The 17283-nt window shown below is 51.4% G+C and overlaps 1 protein-coding gene across 4 annotated transcripts in view; it reads right to left on the bottom strand.

Moving 5' to 3' along the window:
• The window catches only part of PCSK6 (proprotein convertase subtilisin/kexin type 6), a 193647-nt gene that overhangs the window by 96945 nt on the left and 79419 nt on the right, over window positions 1-17283 (bottom strand). For all 4 annotated transcript variants that reach the window (XM_035303681.3, XM_035303682.3, XM_035303684.3 and 1 more), the window contains exon 7: window positions 4281-4453. In XM_035303681.3, coding sequence (XP_035159572.2) covers window positions 4281-4453 — 173 coding nt within the window. The remainder of the gene's footprint in view (window positions 1-4280; window positions 4454-17283) is intronic.

Genomic DNA, 17283 nt, shown 5'->3' with positions numbered 1-17283 from the left:
TGCTACATTACCCAGCCTGGTCTGGAACCCCGCAGGCTCAGGCGACCCTCCCACCTCAGCCTTCAGACTCGCTGGGATTACGAAAGTGCGTGGCCATGCCCAGCTGTGCGCTGGTTTTCATTGTTAAGAATGTACACGTGAAAGCAAGTCTTTGAAAGACACCGGCCGGTCAAGGCTCATTCCTGAAGCTCTGCTCTGTCCCACACCCACAGGATGTATGATTTCTGACCACACCAAGAATCGTTCCAGCCACAAACACCAGCTAAAGATTACTAAGTGGGAGACAGAACTGACCAATATAGTCCAGAGGCTGGGTGGGCTGGTGGTGCACAGCCGGCCTGAGAGCAGGGCCAACCTCCACCTCCACAGGAAACTGGAGCCACTGGCTGGCCACCACAACCTTACAGAGGATCCTCCTTTCCAAACACATGGAGGAAACCGATTGATACTTATGCTCAGTAATTGGCCACTTTAAAGATAACTGACACCCCAACTCTGCAGTCCCCGTAGAGCCAGATTGAAGCCTGCTGCTGACCAAATGTGTCACACTCACCCTTGGAGCACCAGTCAGTCTTTTGATGAGTGCACCCACCTGCTCTGTAAGCCCACACCATGGGGCTTTGTAAACCAAGGAGACTCCAGCTCCAACCTGAGGCTCCCAAGAGAGCCCACAGCTGTCCTGCTGCTTAAAGCTGCCTCGTCCACTCTGCTTTCTGCAACTGCAGGGTGAACCTGTCTGGGTGGCCAAGAGCTCAACAGAAAGGTCACTCCCAGAAAAGCTAACCTTCTGAGAGAAAGGTACAAAGTGCTGAGGAAGGGTGTGTGAGTGTGTGAGTGAGTGTGAGTGTGTGAGTGTGTGTGAGTGTGTGGGTGAGTGTGAGTGTGTGTGTGTGAGTGTGTGTGTGATTATCTGCAAGGGCAGATTCAGCTCAAGCAGGTTTAAAGGAACTACAGTGCAAATGTCCTTATTCCAGTTGAGAATTAGCCCCAGACCCTGCCACTCCTAAATCCCCACCCCGCTTGAAATGATTCCTAAAATGTGGTCCTTTTGCAAGGTGGAGCATGCAACCTTATTGATCCAGGAGCAGAGAGAATGGCCAAAAACAGCACTCCCCAAACTGGAATGCGCACATACAGGAGTCCCCTGGGAACCCTGATACAATGCAGATTTGCTCCCCAAAGTCCAGGGTGGGCCTGAGAGTCTGCATCCCTAATGAGCTCCCAGGTGATGCCAGTGCTGCTGGCTCTGGACCCCACTTTGAATACCAAAAGCCTGAAATGCTCAAGGTTTGCCTTTACAGCATGTGCTGTGCGTTTACTGAGACCAACCTGTCCTCCTAGGCGTCAACATATCAACAACCTTTTCCCCTTCTTAAAATGGTGTCCCGGAAGGAGAACATGGAAATGAGATGAGGAAACAGCAGATCTGAGAGTGTAAAGATGCTTTAACTCTCTGACGACTTTATTTTCACTTCCCACATCTTCCGGTGGCTTCATGAGAGCCGCAGGACAGAAGCTGTAGGGGACATTTCAACCCTCGCCATCAACTTGAACTTCTTTACCATAAACTCACAATTCAACCCAATCAAATCGTATCTGAGTGTCTTCCCTGGAGAGGAGGAGTTCATCCATGACCTTGGAAGCACTGCTGCTGAGGACTGGCAGATGTCGGCCACCTGGACACGGCCAGTGTCGTCAGCCTCAGCAATGTCTAATCACGGTTTCTGAATAACCAGCCGTGAGAGGAGCAAGGCTTCCTAAGCACCGACATTAAACAGCTCTCTGTGTCAAATCACAGCTTCCAAAGTCCCCCACCATCAGACTACGTCATCTACCAAAGATGAAGTCAGATTCTACAGAAGACTGTGGGTGACAAACAGGGCCACGCGCAGGAACAGATCGGGGGGACGTGGTTTGGTTTGAGATCATCAAATTTCTAGGGGGATTTTCAGTGACGGGTTGAGACAGTTGCGATTTAAGGCTCTCTGCATGACATATTTTACTTCCAAACGATGAAAAAAAATCAAATGACCTCAGTATTTCAAGAAACTGTGACAAGAATGAGGGGGAACCACATGGTTCCCTCTGCAATGTCCCCGATCCCCTGACAGCTGGACGAGGCCAACACTGCTCAGAATTCAGAACGCAAAGACCCCTCTGCAGCCCCAGCCTCCCCAAGCCTCGCACAGGCTCCCTGAAGCGGAGAGCCCCAACGATCACGGCCAAACAACCAGGACCCCTCCTGGAGAGAGGCTGCCTCATCCTAGGAGCTCAGTCTTTGGAAATCATCCCGTGGAAATGACAGACGCTCAGCAGTAACACCCTCCAAAGCAATATGTTCCACGCAGGAAATGCCGTCTTCAACTTACCCACCCTCTCTCAAGCTTAAATTCAGCTTAATTTTTAGGATGTCTCGCTTGTCATCAAGACCAAGATCCAAGAGATCTGCTGGGGTGGAGCCGGGAGCCGAGTAATGGAAAGACGTGATTTATGTATTCCGCAGCTCTTGGTGGGCAGCGGCTGACTTGGTCATGTCTGAGTCTGCCAGCACTCACTCGGCCCAGCCTCGGGCCTGGCGCGGGCACTCAGCAACCCGATTGAAGCCGCCTTGGTGTTTTCTTGGAGTGATGGAGAGAAAGGAAGCTGTCCAGAGCCCCAAGGATACACACATGCTCCCATGCTCTGAGTGTGCATCTGTGTCTACACTGCCCCTCTTCCTTAACCTTCCTTCTCCCACTGACTGTCGGGGTGAGTACTAAACTCTGAGGGACACAGGGGTGGACACCCCCGTATTTGGTCATCGGTTTCTCAGGCATTCAAGCCCTGAGTGGGTGGGGGTTGGGGGTAGCAGAGGAGGAAGCTTCCACCTCTCTCCTGGAGGGTGACACCACATCTTTAGGAGGAGGTGCAGCCGGGTGCAGCTGGCAGGAGGTGGAGGATGCAATGTGGGCCTGATGCCCAGGAAGGGGAAGAAGTGCAGGACACTCCAGGGTTTCAGCAGGGCAGCAGGGCTGGGGGCCTCCTGAGGAAAAATGCTCATCCCCGTAAGAGGAAATGAATGGATAATGACCAAACTCAATGCACCCACGGAATCAATCAAATGATACTACGTTGAGAAAGGAAATCAGGAACAGTTTAAAAACACACTCCTCCTTTGTGGGGTAGGACTCAGGGGCGGGCAGAGAGAGACAGAGAAAGGCTGTTTGCGATACATCCCTTCATACTGTCTGATTGACTTAGCTGTTTATTAGCCACACTGTAATTACTATGTATGGGTTATAATATGATGAGAACTTTAAAAATATCTTAAATGATATAAATCATAAAATGGACTTGACTCCTGCCATCCCCTCCCCATTCTCCCATCCCCCACAGGAAAAGTCAGCGCAGCCTGGATTTCCTGCTGGAACTGCCCCCTACCCCCATCCCCCGCAGCAGTCACTGACCACACATTGTACTTTGGGCTGGGGCCTGTTGGGCCTCCTGGACGCTGATCACAGCTCTGTCTGCCTGCTCCCAGAAGCTGTCCTCACCCAGAAATCTGCCTAGCCACGCTGCTTATAAGAACTGGCTCATCTCCAGCCACCCCCTTCCCCTTCCTCAGCCTTCCTGACCCACAAGGATCTGGAACCAAACACCGCAGAGTGGCTGGCGGTGGCCTCGAAGGGACCTGCCAGCCTCCCCTCGGCCTGTTGGCAGAGAAGCAGCCCCTCACGTCTTTGCTCTGCTGAGCCCCTGGTAAGGTTCTACTGGAGAAATTCTAACTGGGCTGGGCTGTGGGCTGTGGGAAACACCCAGACCACTTCCTGCTGCGGTGGGGCCTGGGTGAGCGCATACCCCACAGTGAATGAAGAAAGTTCCAGAGCTGGGTGTTTCTAAAGGGGGTGGGCCGAGGCCCCGAACCCCTGTCCACCTGCACAGTGCAAGTAACAGGCCAGGCCAGGTGAGCCGACTCACCCCTGTCACCCGCCCGTGCACCACGCTCAGCCAGGGACAGGCAAACTCCAAGGCAGAGAGGGCCGTGCTCGCAGGGCCCAGCTGGCTGTCGCTGGAACAGTGGAACAAGGCAAAACACTTCTGCTCTTGTTGGTAAACGGCCACTTCTCAGACTCCCCAAGTGACTCCCCCACACTGGCCTGGCACCTGGCCCCTGGTACAGCCGAGTCTTGCCGGTCTTGTTTCAGGGCCGTGGCCAGTGTCACTCCGATATTTAATTGTTAAAAATGTGTACTGTCACCCTTGCCCCAGAACGCGCCCCTGTACCCCCGGGTTACTCACACCTTTTTAATGCCATACTCGAAAGCCTGCTTAGCCAGTCGGCCGGGCCCGTCCACCGTCTTCCCGTCGTCGTCCGGCCCCCAGCTGGCACTGTAAATGTCGATGTAGTTGGGTCTGATGCCCAGCGACTTTGCCTCGACCACATCTGTGACGTCACCGTCCAGCATGCGGATGCCTGAAAGCACAGAGGAGGCTCCATGTCGGCGCCCGCCCGAGGCCAGGCGGCTCAGACAAGGACGCCTCAGCGCGGAGTCCCTCCCAGCAGGGGCTGTTCCCAGTCACTCTGCAAAACTGCTCCTCTTCTCCACGCTGGCTGATGTGAAAGAATTAAAATGACAATTGTGTCGTTTGTAGGGACATGGATGAATCTGGAGAACGTCATCCTCAGCAAACTGACACAAGAACAGAAAATGAAACACCGCATATTCTCACTCATAGGTGGGTGATGAAAAATGAGAACACATGGACACAGAGAGGGGAGTACTAAACACTGGGGTCTATTGGGGGGAAAAGGGGAGGGCCAGTGGGAGGGGGAGGTGGGGAGGGATAGCCTGGGGAGAAATGCCAAATGTGGGTGAAGGGGAGAAGGAAAGAAAAGCACACTGCCATGTGTGTTCCTACGCAACTGTCTTACATGCTCTGCTCATGTACCCCAAAACCTAAAATCCAATAAAAAATTAAAAAAAAAAAAAAGAATTAAAATGACAACTCAGGGCAGGGCAACGAAAGAAACCAAGTGATTTCCCAAAGGCAGGGTTCAGTTTCCCTCCGTGCCATGAGGTCCTGTAGCCATCTAAAAATGCGCATTTCTTTTTTTTATTTTAATAAACAAGATCCATTATTATTTATTTATTTATTTATTTTTGAGACAGAATCTCACTCTGTCACCCAGGCGGGAGTACAGTGGTGCAATCTTGGCTCACTGCAACCTCTGCTTCCTGGGTTCAAGGGATTCTTCCACCTCAGCTTCCCAAGTAGCTGGGACTACAGGTGTGTGCCATCATGCCCAGGTAAGTTTTTTATTTTTAATAGAGATGCGGTTTTGCCATGTTGGCCAGGCTGATCTCAAACTCCTGACCTCAAGTGATCCACCTGCCTCAACCTCCCAAAGTGCTGGGATTACAGGCGTGAGCCACCACTCCTGGCCAAAATGCACGTTTCTATAACAGAACTCCAGAGCCTTTTTCAACTCTCCCAGCTGTCTATTTCTCTTTTTATAATTCTACCTCAGCACATAACTTCTGATGAACCAAACGATGAGCTTTCAACCTGGAACATACAAGCCCACACCCTAGGCTGTAATGGAGGGGCCTGGGGTCTTGGATTTTGCTGGCTAGCTCATCTCCATTTGCATTTGGGATCTATGTTTCCTAGAGGGGTCTTTAGAGGTGGAGAGTCCAGCTTCCTCAAGAGCACCCCAAAAGGAGAAGGGTGAGGGGCTCCCACAAGCCTCTCCCAATGCCAGCTGTCCCAGCCAGGGGTCTCCCCTCTTGCCTCATGCTTGGCATTTGCCTTTATTACTGGTTGCCCTCTGCAGCTAGCAAGTTGCCCCAACAACAGTGCCTCCCCCAGAGTAGGCATCTGAGAGAGGCCTGGCATGGAACAGGGAAGCAGGGGGTAGTGGCAGCCATGGCCACACTCTTCCCAGATTCTAGTAGCATCAGAAAGTCAGCTTCTCTGGGCCTCAGGGAATCTCGCCACCCGATCCTGGGTTGGCTCTCTTCAAGGCCACTTGACACCCACAGCACGCCCCTCAGAGGCTCCCAGGAGCCCCTCACCCACAGGGTCCAGCTCCATGTGTGCAATGACCATGCCTTCATCAAGATGAATTCTAAGTCTTAGAGCCTTTGAAGATGTAATGGAAAAGAGGACTTCTTCTGATTTTAAGAATAGTACATGTTCTTTCCTAAACTTTGGGAAATAGAGAAATAACCAATAATATTTTGGCTATTTTCTTTTCTTTTTTTTGTTTTAGAGATGGGGTCTGACTCTGTCACTCAGGCTGGAGTGCAGTGACACAGATCATGGCTCACTGCAGCCTGGAACTCCTGGGCTCAAGCAATCATCCCTTCTCAGCCTCCCAAGTAGCTAGGACCACAGGTGCCCACCACTGCACCTGGCTGGTTATTTTTTTCTAGTCTTTTTCTTTGCCTGCAGCATATATTTTCTTTCCAAATCCCTTTTTCCCCCCACTGAAAATATAGAGATTTCCTTGTGCCAATTAAAGGCTCTTCCAAGGCACAGTTGTTAGCTGCTGCAACTCCCCACCACCATGCACACACCCCTGGCCCAGGCAGCCTTCTGAGGTTCACCTCCTGAAGTAGGGCTCCCCCACCTAACCCACACTAGTTTGTGCCTGTTTGTTCTATATCCCAGAATCTACATCAACACATAGTGTATACTCAAAAGCAGAAGCTTTAAAGATGATTGACTTTAAAAAACAAAATAGTGACTTTTCCCTGAGGTTAAAAGAGGTGGTGCAGGACTCATGCAGAAGAGCCACAGGAAGGAGACCCTGGAGGTGACACCTTCCCCAGGTGCTCAGGAACAAACTTTTTTTTTTTTTTAGATGGAGTTTCACTCTTGTTACCCAGGCTGGAGTGCAATGGCTCGATCTCAGCTCACCGCAACCTCCGCCTCCTGGGTTCAGGCAATTCTCCTGCCTCAGCCTCCTGAGTAGCTGGGATCACAGGCACACACCACCATGCCCAGCTAATTTTTTGTATTTTTAGTAGAGACGGGGTTTCACCATGTTGACCAGGATATGTGAATAGAATCCTACTGTCCCATCCATTTCTACGAAAATCATGAGCGTACCCTCCTATCATTTTCAATGGAAATTGATGGGCATAGATCTCTAACACATACATTTCAAATGTTCTTGTCCTGTAATCTTTCACCCAGTAGCACGTGGTTATAAACAAATACCTAAATGTACTTCTTGGCTTGCCAGGGTAAGAAACTTCCAACCTAAAAAGAATTTGAAGACGATTTCACAGCAGCAAATTCTTCCATTCCATCCATTTATTCTACCCAGTTTTGAAGGCTCTGGTTTCCCTAGGGCTTCCCCCTAACATATGCCCTGAAATTTCCCAGGCATGAACCAAGACAGAGAATACAAGAGCCCCCACAGACCGTTCTTGGGAGACCGGGTAGGGTAGTTGGTGGTGGGAGAGGGAGGACCACTCTGGGGCTCAGTATGTTGACCTTAACTCCGGTGGGACACCAAGCTTAACTGGAAACTTCTGCTCCAAAAGCCTAGAATTGTATTCAACATCAGTGTCAGAGACATTTACACCAAAGCAATAGCGAGGCTGAGGTACAGGGGACATCAGAAGTTCAACAACAGTGCTAGAGCCATTTGGCGGTGTCAGCCAAGTGGGCACAGGCAGGTGATTGAGGATGAGCTGAGGTCATAGGAAGAGCCATTTCTTTTGTTTTCGAGACAGAGTCTCACTTTGTCGCCAGGCTGGAGTGTAGTGGTGCAATCTCGGCTCACTGCACCTTCTGCCTCCTGAGTTCAAGCCATTCTCCTGCCTCAGCCTCCAGAGTAGCTGGGACTACAGGTGCGCACCACCACACCCATCTAATTTTTGTATTTTTAGTAGAGACAGGGTTTCACCAAGTTGGCCAGGATGGTCTTGATCTTTTGGCCTCATGATCCTTCTACCTTGACCTCCCAAAGTGCTGGGCTTACAGGCATGAGCCATTGTGCCCGGCCAAGAGCCACCTCTTTATAGTCTGAAAGCCCTAACAATGAGCAGTCGAAATCAATTTATCTTTGGGGTTATCTATGTTCTCTTCTGGTTCCACCTATTTCCCTTCCTCTCTTTGCTACCTCAGTGACCTGGGTACAGGACAGCCCAGGGAAGCCGCCAGTGTCCAGGCAGTGAGATGGCACAGGGCAAGTGGACTTAGATGCCTCAATGCCTGCTCCCAAGGGGAGGACCACGAAGTGGAGCTGTCACCCACAGTGTGCCTTGGAGCCTGCAGGAGGGAGATGGGGCATGCCACAGGCGAAGGCCTTGCCGTCACCACCAACTGTGACTAGAGAGCGACTTTGAAGTTCTCCCGTCTCACTAAGGCTTGGTCGGCTGCAATGATGACAGTTATCATATGCAGAGGAATGTCAGACAAATTACATTGGATGATCCATGGAAAGGGCCTGGCATACAGCCAGCATTCAACATGTGTGTTTGCTGCTAGTTTGACCCCACCGAGCCCCAGTTTCCCCATCTGTACAAGTGGAGGTAGTAACAATAACTGATTGCTTTCTGTGTTCTAAAAACGAATGATTTGATATGCACCAAAGATTGTACGTGACATACACGTTGGTTATAAAACCTAACAAAACAATGGATACCCATGAATCCTCCACCCCGATGCAAGAGTGAGCACGTGACTTACTGGGGGCCTCTGCTTCTCCCTGTCACCCCTCGCTTCTCAGAGAAAAATGATCAGAATTTTAGATTATTCATGCCATTGCCTTTTTTGTTTGGACAGAGAGTCTCATCTGTTGCCCAGGCTGGAACGCAGCAGTGCCATTTCGGCTCACTGCAACCTCCACCTCCTGGGTTCAAGTGATTCTCCCTGCCTCAGCCAACCAAGTAATTGGGATTACAGGTACCACGCGTGGCTAATTTTTGTATTTTTTAGTAGAGAGAGGGTTTTGCCATGTTTGCCAGGCTGGTCTTGAACTCCTGACCTCAGGTGATGCCTGCCTCACATGCCATTGCTTTTTAAACACTACTAGTTTAGTACAACTGTATATATGCTTAAGTGATATGTTGTTTGATTTTGTTGTACCGAAAATTAACCCTTTGTAGGCAATACAGGTTATAAAAATCTCCTCCCGGTATATGCCTGGTCTTCTCACTGTGTTGACGGTATCTCTCGATACACAGAGGTTCTTAATTTTAATACAGCAAGAAGAGCTCACCTCCCTGTGAAGATCAAAGGGGTAATAACGGGCCAACCTTCCCTGGCTTCACTGGCATTTATTGTAAGGTGCCTTCCCCTGACCCCCTTTTTTTTTTGAGTTGAAGTCTCACACTGCCAATGAAGCTGGAGTGCAGTGGCATGATCTCAGCTCACTGCAACCTCCGCCTCTTGGGTTCAAGTGATTTTCCTGCCTCAGCCTCCTGAGTAGCTGAGATTACAGGCAACCACCACCACGCCCAGCTAGTTTTTTGTAGTTTTAGAAGAGATAAGATTTTACCACATTGGCCAAGCTGGTCTTGAACTCCTGAAATCGTGATTCACCCACCTCGGCCTCTCAAAGTGCTGCAATTACAGGTGTGAGCCACCGCCCCTGGCCCTTCCCCCACTTTTATAGGCAGGGCAGAGCCACCTCTAGGCCGAGCCCACATGAGCTGTGGCATCAGCTCACTGTACTTCTTCCTTTCTGGGCAGAAAGGAGGGGTCAGATGGTCATGAAGTGGGGTCATTCCCAAGTCTTCGGACACTGTGTCTGACATCCCACCTCCATGGCTGTGTCAGGGACGCTGGGCCCAAGTGTCCAGCTCTCTCAGCCAGGAACCTCCAAGGGAAGGTCCAGGGCCAGGACCAGAGTGAGAGGCCATGGCAAAACACAGGGCAGCTCACGTTAGGGGGAAGAGAGTGGGGTCAGACAGTCGTGGGGTGGAATCTCGCTTCTGCATGACCTCGGGCCACGGTATCAACCTCTCTAAATCATGTTTTCTACAATATTTATCTACCAGGGCAGTTAAGAAGATGAATGAAAAGCTGAGTGGAGGTCCTGCCCCCACTACCACTGGATAAATGGCAGCAGGGTTCTTTGTGCCATTACACTGGGCCATGGACCCTCCATGGGAGAAAACCCCACCAGTCACACAGGGAGTCAAGACCAATTCTGACGCTCTGGTGGTGAAATGGATCCTAATCTAGGATTCTCCATACAAGTTATAGGTATCCAAATGCCTATTTTTGAACAAGAAGAATGGGATGCCAGAAGACATCCAAAAATACATAAAAACATATGACCAGAACGATTTCCCAACACCTCTCACCATGCTTTTCATCTTGGAGGAAGACTGACTGATGTGTGGGAAAGCAAGCATCGCGTGCCTGGGTTTTAATGAAGCATCTATTTTCCCCAACACTGACAAGTTGCCAACAAAGAAAAGGTAAATATTTTCAGTAGAAGCCTGCTGTTCCAACATGAGCTTTAAATGTGAATGGCTCTCTGGAAATGCCAAGGAGAAAAACAGTAATCATTTACAGTAATCATTTCCCTAATGAAAAAAGAAAGGCCCGTTTACTGTAACATGTTGGGCATAAAATTAATTTTGGGAAATTGCTTTGATGGCACTGACGGCAATGAACTCCGCATCATCAGCGTGGTAAGGGACCGCTTTTTGGCGTGCTGGGTTCAGAGCACAGCGTGGCACATTAAACACGCCTTCCCGGTCCACTCTAAGGACCAGTCTGTGGGTGTGAGGCAGGAAGAGCATTGAGTGGATGCTTGCTTTGCAGAACCTGGTGACTTTGTGTTTGAGGGAACAACTCGGGGTGCTATGGGAACCAAGTCCCCCACTGACAATTCCAGCTGCCCACAGGAGCTCCATCCAGGAAAGAAGAACACTGGTTTGCCTTGCTTCACATAATCCATGCACTCCTATAAAATCTCCTAAACCCACTAATATTTTAAATGCCGTGGGAGGACTTGCTGAAATGAATGATTTTACAAGTCACTTAGTAAAAGTTAAACACACACCACACACACACACACACACACACACACACACACCACACACACACACCCACCACATACACACACACACCACACACACACACACACACCACACACACACACCACACACACACACACCACACACACACACCACACACCACACACACACACACCACACACACACACACACACACACACACACTTTTTTTGTATCCCTTTCCCCTGCTTCTGATTTTCTTTTTTTTTTTTTTTTTTTTTGAGACAGAGTCTCCTGCTATTGCCCAGTCTGGAGTGCAGTGGTGCAATCTCAGCTCACTACAACCTCAGTCCCCCGGGTTCAAGCAATTCCTGCCACAGCCACCAGAGCAGCTGGGATTACAGGTGCCCAACACCACGTCCAACTACATTTTGTATTTTTAGCAGAGATGGGGGTTCACCATGTTGGCCGGGCTGGTCTCGAACTCTTGACCTCAAGTGATACAGCCACCTCGGCCTCCCAAAGTACTGGGATTATAGGTGTGAGCCACTGCACCCGGACCCCTTCTTCTAATTTATATCTCGACTTTCCAAATGGCAGGTTTATATAAGGCAAGGTGAACCTATCAGCATGCAGCTGGCCCCAGTCAGCGCGAGATGCATTTCCCCTGAAAACTTTCTAGGAAGCTCAACATGAGGAGCAACGGGAAGAGAACACCCACACCCACACGCGCGTGCGCGCACACACACACACACACACACGCAGGCCCCCCCCACACGCCCATACGCACACGCACACGCACACGCACACACACACACACGCAGGCACATCAATACAAGTCAGCCCTCCCTCCCGGGTGGTTAACGGCTGGAGGAAGGCAGGGAAAGGGACATGCCAGCCCACTTTTGTTTATTGAGAAGTAATGTATTTTGCCTTCAGCAAATGAATGGCAATGCAGAAGCAATGAACAGCAGCAAATAAAATTAGGCTGTCGCTTCCTGAGTGTGACAAATAGGCCTCCCCAACACATTCTGTTCATTAGCCCTGGGTTTATTTTAGTAAATCCACAGAGAGTTTTGTTTTTGTTTTGTTTTGTTTTTTCAGTAAAACTATAGCACATTCTGTTCTCCGAGCAGCCATTCCGGGCCAATCGAGGTTTCAACAGTAATCTAGAAAAGCTTCCATCCTCAAAGGTTTCTGTCAACCCTCATTATCACCTAAGACAATAGCACGGCTCTCAAACTGCTAACTATGCCCCCACAGGACAGCCTTGTTCTAGCAACTCCAGGGACCTGCAGTCTGCCGAGTTGTCAAGGCAGATCCGCATTCACCACGGTGACATTAAGTGTGTGGGGACCCACCAGGGATCACCAAGCCAAGTCTCTTCCTGCTTCTTGTTCTCTTCCTGATGCCCTCATGGAGCCACTCCACCTCTTTCTAGAGTGGAAACACAGCTGTAGCCCTAGCGGTGCCCCTTATGGGCACATCCTGCCCACAGCCCTGGATCCAGGTGATGAGCTCTGTGCCAGGTCGGGTCCTATGTTCACTAAGACTGGCTTCCCCAGTCCGTGGTCCATGCGCCTGGCATCCCATCTCCTTAACTGTGTCAGAGATGCAGGTGCCCAGCTCTCTCAGCCAGGAACCCCCAAGAGAAGGGCTACAACCAGTGTGGGAGGATGGCAGTGTGGCGTTGCAAGGGCATGGCCCCTGGCAAGATACGCCTGGGCGGGATCAGAGAGTCCTGGGGTGGAATCTCAGCTCTGCATGACCTTGGGCCATAGTCTCAGCCTCTTTAAATCATGTTTTCCATACTATTTATCTGCCAGGGCCGTTGGTTGAGGCCCTGTCCCAGGTACTTCTGGGCTAACTTCCGTCTTCTCTTCTCGCTCCATGGATTTTTTCTCTTGTATTTTCTGTATCTGATGCTCTGACATCCAGAGCTTGCTGACTCTGGAGAGACTGTTCTTTCAGGGGCTACCCAATCTCTAGGGATAGTCAACTCCCCACTTGGGGAGGGGGTGTGCTTTTCACATGCAAGCCAACCAATCCCAAGTCTACCCTCCAAACACCTCCATCACAGGGCTCTCACACAGGGCCACTGCTCCGCTAACCTAACCACCCAAGGCCAGGCATCAGGCAGCTAGGGACAGCTCCTATGCCCCTGAGGGCTGAATTATTCCAATTGGCTGATTCTGAACTTGCCTTCTCTGCCTCACCCACTCCTTCCCTCCGAAAGCAACAGAAGGCCTCTGGCCCGTGTTCTCCCCCGTCCTGCCTCCCGATGGACCCCAGTGCATCCCTGTGTGGCCCTGCATGTGGCGCTGGGACCCATCCTCCTGGGAACAAACCACCTTTTCAATGCATGGCAGTGGTCTCCTCATCTGTTGGTCTTGCCAACCCTCAATAATAATGAAAACTATTGTATATGTAAACAGGTCTTTCTTTGTCCTGTTGATTCTTCAAAGAACAATATAAAACTGGAAAAGCCTTAGCCACTGCCTAGAGACTCGACATCTAGGCTGAGCCTTTCATGGTCTCCCTACTAGGGAGTGAGGGCTGGAGAACAGAAGTGCATGGCCCAGGCACTCACAGGAGCCAGTGGGGCCGGCAGCTTGGGACGCAGGACAGGACAGCAGGCTTCTGAGCCAGGCAGAGCACCTGTACGTCTGCACCGCACATGACGATGGCAGGAAACCCTGGAGGAGGCGCACGTGCAAAGAAAGCACACCCACGTCCTGAACGGACCTCTGAAGGAGACAAGGACTGTGAAAAGGAGACATTCACGCAGCCTTGAACAAAGGCCACCCCGGAGCTGTTTCTAAGACTTAGCGTGCTCTCTCCCTGCCTCTTTGCTTCTTTCTTAGGTACACCCAGGAAGAAAGCCGCTCGGTAGCCATCTTGGGAACCCAGATCCCTGCAGTCCACAGCATTTGGGAACCAGCTTCACCCATCCTCTGTGGGTGTCTGCAGCACCAGGGAGACACAGGGCAGAAGGGGCTATGCCAGTTCTTGCCCATCTCCTCCTTCCCATGGCTTCTGCTTCACCTGGGGCTGCTCAGATCTAGCAGGCGGGTGTCTTGGATAAGGATGTGCGGGGGGGGGGGTGGGGAGGTGAGGGACAAGGAGGTGGGGAACCCCCGCTCCCTGACAGCACCAGCTCCTAACAGTCACCAAATCCCCCGACACCTCCTAGCGCATTTTAAATCCTCTTGCAGTTGAAAACACACTGGGAACCTTTGAAGATTCATCTACAGCTTAAACTGTTCTCTCAAAATGCTCACAAGCCTAAACTGCTTAATGGAAACGCTAATGAGACTGAATTCTGTGACTCAGAATTAACATAATTAACCAATTTATGGGCATGGATTAATTTAGCTGTTATGTACTTAACATTTTCGTGTTTATGAAAGGAAAAACAAGAATCAGTTCTCCAATCAAAATACGGAGCAAAAAAACGCCAACAGGAATCTGGTCGCTGCTGTTGACTTTTCCTTCCCAGAAACCGGGTAAACAGTCTGGGAAGACGTGCCTATGTCCGGGGGCCTAAGCAGGGGGGATTCTGGGGGGCTCCCGGCAGTCTCCAGCTGCTCTACTCCCTTGCTCCTGGCCCCAGATGCAGCCTACTCCGGACCACCCTCGGGGATCCTGGCCTGTGGGCTGGTGATGCTACTCAAAAGCAGGGAAACTGCGCCCAAAATGCGGGGTCCCCCATGACGCCCCTCCTGCCTTAGGGAAGTGCCTGAATCCTGTTAAGTATCAGCATAGGCGAGGAACATGTGAAAGGGTAGAGGCCCAGTAAAGTGAAAGGGGTGAGGTCCCCACTCACCTGTCCCACGTATGGCAAGCTTCCCTGAGAGAGCAGGTTCCACTCCGGCCAAGCCAGCACACTTCTCTCCCGAGCAAGTCTTTCTCAAAGGATGCCGCGTGGGCATGAAGCCAGAAGGATCTGGTGCAGTGGACGGGCTCACATCCTCAGCCTGCAGTGCAGTGCCACAGTCGTGGCATACTGCAACCTCAAACATCTAGGCTTAAGAGATCTTCCTGCCTCAGCCTGCTAAGTAGCTGCGATTACAGGCACGAGCCACCACACTGGCTAATTTTTTAACTTTTTTGTAGACACAGGGTCTCACTATGTTGTCCAGGCTAGTTTCAAACTCCTGGCCTCAAATGATCCTCCTGCCTTGGCCTCCAAAAGTGCAGGGATTTTAACTGTGAGCCGCTGTGCTTGGCCAGGGCCTTTCCAATTCTGCAGGCCCCAGCAGGAAGGGCTTGCCGTGCAGCTCAGCTTGCACTCACTCTGTGGGTGAGCTGATGGCAGTGGAGGCAGCCAAGTCTGAGAGCCCCTGCCACCAATGCCACCCTGAGGCAGATGGGCTGGGAAGGAAGGAGGAAGAAGGAGAACTAGGTGCCAGCCCAACATTCAAAAGACAAAAAGAACAGAGTGAGAGCAAAGAAAGGACGAACGAGAAGAGGGAAGGAAATGCTGCTGCCCTCTCTTACTCCCTCCCGTGCGATTCCAATTATCATCACTTTTCAGGCCAAGAGGAAGAGGTGAGGCCAAGCTATGCTTGGAGGGAATCAGAGTTCATCAGAAGAACATAGCTGTGCATCGTGAAGGCTTCTCCTTCTGGCCACTGGGCTTCGTGGCAGCTGTTCTCATCGGGTCACCACTATGTCCCAGCATCAGAGGGCTACGGATTGCAGAGGGGGAATCCAGGCTTCAGGGCAACAGGCCTGAGCTCACGCCTCTGCTGTGCCTCTTGGCAGCTCCGTGAACCTGGACATGGCAAGTCACCTCTCTGTTAGTCTCCCCTGGTGGGAAACGGCCATGATCATGTCTAACACACAGATGCACAATAAGAACTGGATGCAAAGATGGCTACAAGGGCCTGGTGACCAACAGCGACTGGTGACAGTTGTCACTATGTGCACCACAGTGAAAAGACTCAGGAGACCCAACCGAGGAGGAAGACAGCATGCAACCTATGGCTCCACAGGGCCTGGATCCCGGGGAATAAAACTTAAAATGAACAAATCTGAACCAGCCCTGGGAAGCAAGATGAGCACAGACAAGCTGTCCTGAGGCACGGGGGAAGACCATAAGCAGAGGGCGTCAGGTAGTTGAGGAGGCGGTGTCCTGGCAGGAGGACTTCTGAGTGGGGAATGATTCCACAGCTGAGGAAGGTCCCAGGCCGGGTGTGCAAGCACAGGAGGGGCCCCAAGCAGGCCTGGGGGTAAGGAGCTAGGGCAGTGGGTCAGCTGCCTCAGCCTCCAGGCTGAGTGGGGACAGCAGCGGGGTCATCTTGAGGCTGGTTCAGTGAGACAGGGTCCCGAGGCCAGAGCACCAGGATGGTACCCTGGGAGCAGGGAGTCCATTGAGCTGCGAGTCCATCCCAGAAGAAGTGCTGCCCAGCAGCAGGTGCCTCCACTCCACATCACAGAAGGACCCCTGCCATCAGGCCAGGCAGCCACCCACCGCCACATGGGGATCTGTGAGCACACGCCCGGGTAGATGCAACCAACAAGCAGCCCATATTTGAGGAAAACCAGTCCCAGGAAAGAAGGGCACCCAATTAAAAGGCAACATGAGGCCAGGAGCGGTGGCTTGCACTTGTAATCCCGGCACTTTGTGACGCCAAAGCAGTGGATCACAAGGTCAGAAGTTCGAGACCAGTCTGGCCAACATGGTGAAACCCCATCTCTACTAAAAATACAAAAATTAGCTGGGTGTGGTGGCACGAGCCTGTAGTCCCAGCTGCTCAGGAGGCTGAGGCAGGAGAATTGCTTTAACCTGGGAGGCAGAGATTGCAGTGAGCCTAGATTGTGGCACTGTACTCCAGCCTGGGCAACAGAGCAAGATGCCATCTCAAAAATAAATAAATAGCAACATGAACAAAACCAGAGCGACCTGATGAGACAGGGCTAATAGAACAGATGGAAATAAGTAGGCCAAACACCACAGCAAGGAACCATGGCACCACCCCCACCTACAGCAGCACAGCCTGAGTGGGGAACCCAGACCTCCATCTACGCGAGGAGGAAACGAGGCGCCCCCACCCCGCTGCTGGGGCATGTCAGGAAACAGCAAGCAGGAAGTAAAGCTTTTATTTCCAGCAACCTCAAAAGGTGCCCACTTGCATGATGCCAGCATGAGCCGGGTCTTCCAACCACATCCAGCAGTAACAAGGTGTCCCTTCCTCCCCACGAGCTGTGTCAGGTTGCCTGGTGGAGAGTCAGGGGCCTCCCTCTGCTCACAGGAATGAGGGGACCTCCACTGTGGGGTCACAGGAGGCACAGAGGAAGCGGAACCTCCATC

The sequence above is a fragment of the Callithrix jacchus genome, chromosome 6 (assembly GCF_049354715.1).
Source record: "Callithrix jacchus isolate 240 chromosome 6, calJac240_pri, whole genome shotgun sequence".
In the NCBI taxonomy this organism is placed as follows: Eukaryota; Metazoa; Chordata; class Mammalia; order Primates; family Cebidae; genus Callithrix; species Callithrix jacchus.
Note: the sequence above shows the minus strand (reverse complement) of the source record. Positions and strands in the feature narration are given on the sequence as shown.